At 55.8% G+C, this 2,461-nt stretch overlaps 1 protein-coding gene across 1 annotated transcript; it reads left to right on the top strand.

Moving 5' to 3' along the window:
- Positions 1 to 740: 740 nt before the first annotated feature.
- Positions 741 to 1,328, top strand: SPRG_17733 (hypothetical protein; the record flags this gene model as incomplete). The annotated part of the gene is made up of 1 exon (XM_012357381.1): positions 741 to 1,328. A coding segment is annotated over one exon (461 nt), but the record flags the coding sequence as incomplete, so codon positions are not given.
- Between the last annotated feature and the right edge of the window lie 1,133 nt (positions 1,329 to 2,461).

Below are 2,461 nucleotides of genomic sequence, written 5' to 3'. Positions count from 1 at the left end.
AAGGCTCGAAGTCTCGTCATCTCCGCCAGGCACCACAGCTGCTGGACGACTGGCCACCGATTTGTTGAGTGCGGTCGCACTGGCGCGATTGGCTCCGTCCTCCGACTGACGTGGCTGGAGACGCCTCCCACGGCGTTAGTACCTTTGGTACCAGAGAGAGAGAGCAGAGTCTTCACCAGGTGCGAGTGCGGCAGCCACACCTTGCGACACGCCCAGAATATCGAATGCCTGAGGCACCGGTAATCGATGGAACCCATCCGTTTGAAACAGCCGCATCGCGTGTTGCTCGCGAAGGCGCATACCCTCCGTACTCTTGACACTGCAGTGCTGATACTACACCCGTGCAGTCCAGCGACAAGCTACGTTGCGGTCGTTGCCGTGTCGCTAGTTCCTGGAAGTCGCTTCTCTCGTCGCAGCTCATTGTCGGTGCCTCAACTTGGGCTCCGTGGCAGCCAAACCGAGCTATCTTTCATGGCACATTAGACCCTTAGGTGATGTAGCCTTGGTACTTGCGCTCTGGGTGCACGACTGCAATGCGAGGACCAGTCCACAGTACCCTAGTCCTTTGAAGCGTCAATAAGGACATCGCAAGTCGGCTAATCGATAGCTCTACGGTCAGATCGCTCGTAGAGAGCATCTTGTCGTCCAGACGTCGATCTCGCTCGACGATCTGCGTGGTTCAGATTGGGACCCACCCTACCCCGCTCATCACAGCGTGCGTCTATGCGAAGATATCAGCAATCATCAGGCAAATGACAACTCGTCAGCTCAAATTTCCTCTTCGCCACGTACTCTAGAGTGTCTTTCTCGGGCCAAGCTTGCACGAGAGATCGCAGAAGAGAGTGGCTCTCGCCGTGCGCGTGCAAGGCGAGCGCTGCAGATGGCATCCCGTTGCGTGCGGCGTCTTGGGATGCGTAGCGACTGCATCTTCTCCCGCGACAAGAACGACGCGCTCCCTGCTAAACCTTTGATTGATACAACAGACAAGGTCCGCACACCATTTCGTCGGCGCCGTGTGCTCCAAAACGTACCTACATCAGCGTCGAGACCTGGAGTGATGTTGCACTATGAGCTTGGAATTCTCAAACAATATGATCTGGTTGGTCCTAGTTCTCGGACGGCGTCCTCGCACACATACATTCACAGGGGGCAGCGCGATCCCCGATGGATCAGCTTGCCACGGCGTCGTGCTAACACTTGAGGGCCAAAAGCTCGGACGACTAGGTAAAGGCAGAGGATCGGTAGAGTCACACCTCAGATCACCATAGAGACGACGAGGGACTAGGTAGGAGGCGTCGACCTCACGATTGGTGCCTGGCTGCTGGCATGAGAGCACCCTGACACACTTGACGAGGCGCGGCGGTTTCAGCACTTGACAGGAAACCGGCATTTCGGAAACACAACGCCCATCGTCATCTCTTCATCTTGGACGTGGATCAAGTGCTACGGTACGTATAGAGTTATGGCAATTCTCCTGTTTGTGCATCGAAAGATGGTTGCGGGCAAGCGAGGCGTCGCACTCACCACTGACTGACTGGGATCCAAGGTGGCTGTAGGATGGACGCTTGGCCGTTTTCGAAGAAAATACATATCCGGACAAGAGGCGACCCGACGCAATATTGCACTAAACGAGTACAGCTGGTTGGCATGAACCTGACGCCGCGGGTTTCTGGCGGTCGCGATGCAGGGTGGTGGTTGCTGCTGCTAATCTCGTCGACATCGCAAACCAGATACGTTATACCGCGACAAGAATGACGAGACGACGCTGGTACAAGGTTACGGATGTCGATGAACTGGTAGAGGCAAACCCACCTAGCAGTTTGCGATTTCTGACTTGGACAAGGCAGTCCTTGCAGGCGTGTCTGGCTGCGTCCTCCATCCAACGGCTCGCCTCTGACGTTTGCGGACCAAGCACACGCGTACGATCACCGTAATTGTTCATGAGATGGGAAGCAGCGACATCGTCAGACGATCTGGAAAATGAAAATGTGAGGCGGAATTGAGCGCCACCACCGCTTTGGCGAGATGCTGTCCGGGGAATACGAGTGCGCGCAGAGGTATTGGGCAGCGTCTTCCTTGCTCATGCTCCCACGGATCTAGAGCGCTTCTGGAAAGACTGGGCGGTGGGAGCGTCGTCATTGAGCGGGCGTGGCAGTGCCGTCCACCGTGAAGAGTCTTGGCTGCCGAGTTGGGCGGTGTGATCGCGAACCCATTTGTGTTGCACCAGACGGTTGCAACTGCTTTCACCTGTACTCGAGTCGAGCACAAGACTGGGGACTGACCTTGGATTGCATTTATTACCGTCACCTCTCGGAGGTTGCAGACACGAGTCTTCGCGGCGCTTCGCAAACGAGTATTACTGTATGTCCTCTTCGTCGCTACTACCCCTTTAGGTACCAAGACCCCCCAACGTCTTTCTCGAAAACCAGCAGCGTTGTTGCACGCAAGCTATAACGTCGAA

Source organism: Saprolegnia parasitica, assembly GCF_000151545.1.
Source record: "Saprolegnia parasitica CBS 223.65 unplaced genomic scaffold supercont2.882, whole genome shotgun sequence".
NCBI lineage: Eukaryota > Oomycota > Saprolegniomycetes > Saprolegniales > Saprolegniaceae > Saprolegnia > Saprolegnia parasitica.
This window is presented reverse-complemented; position numbering and strand designations above follow the sequence as displayed.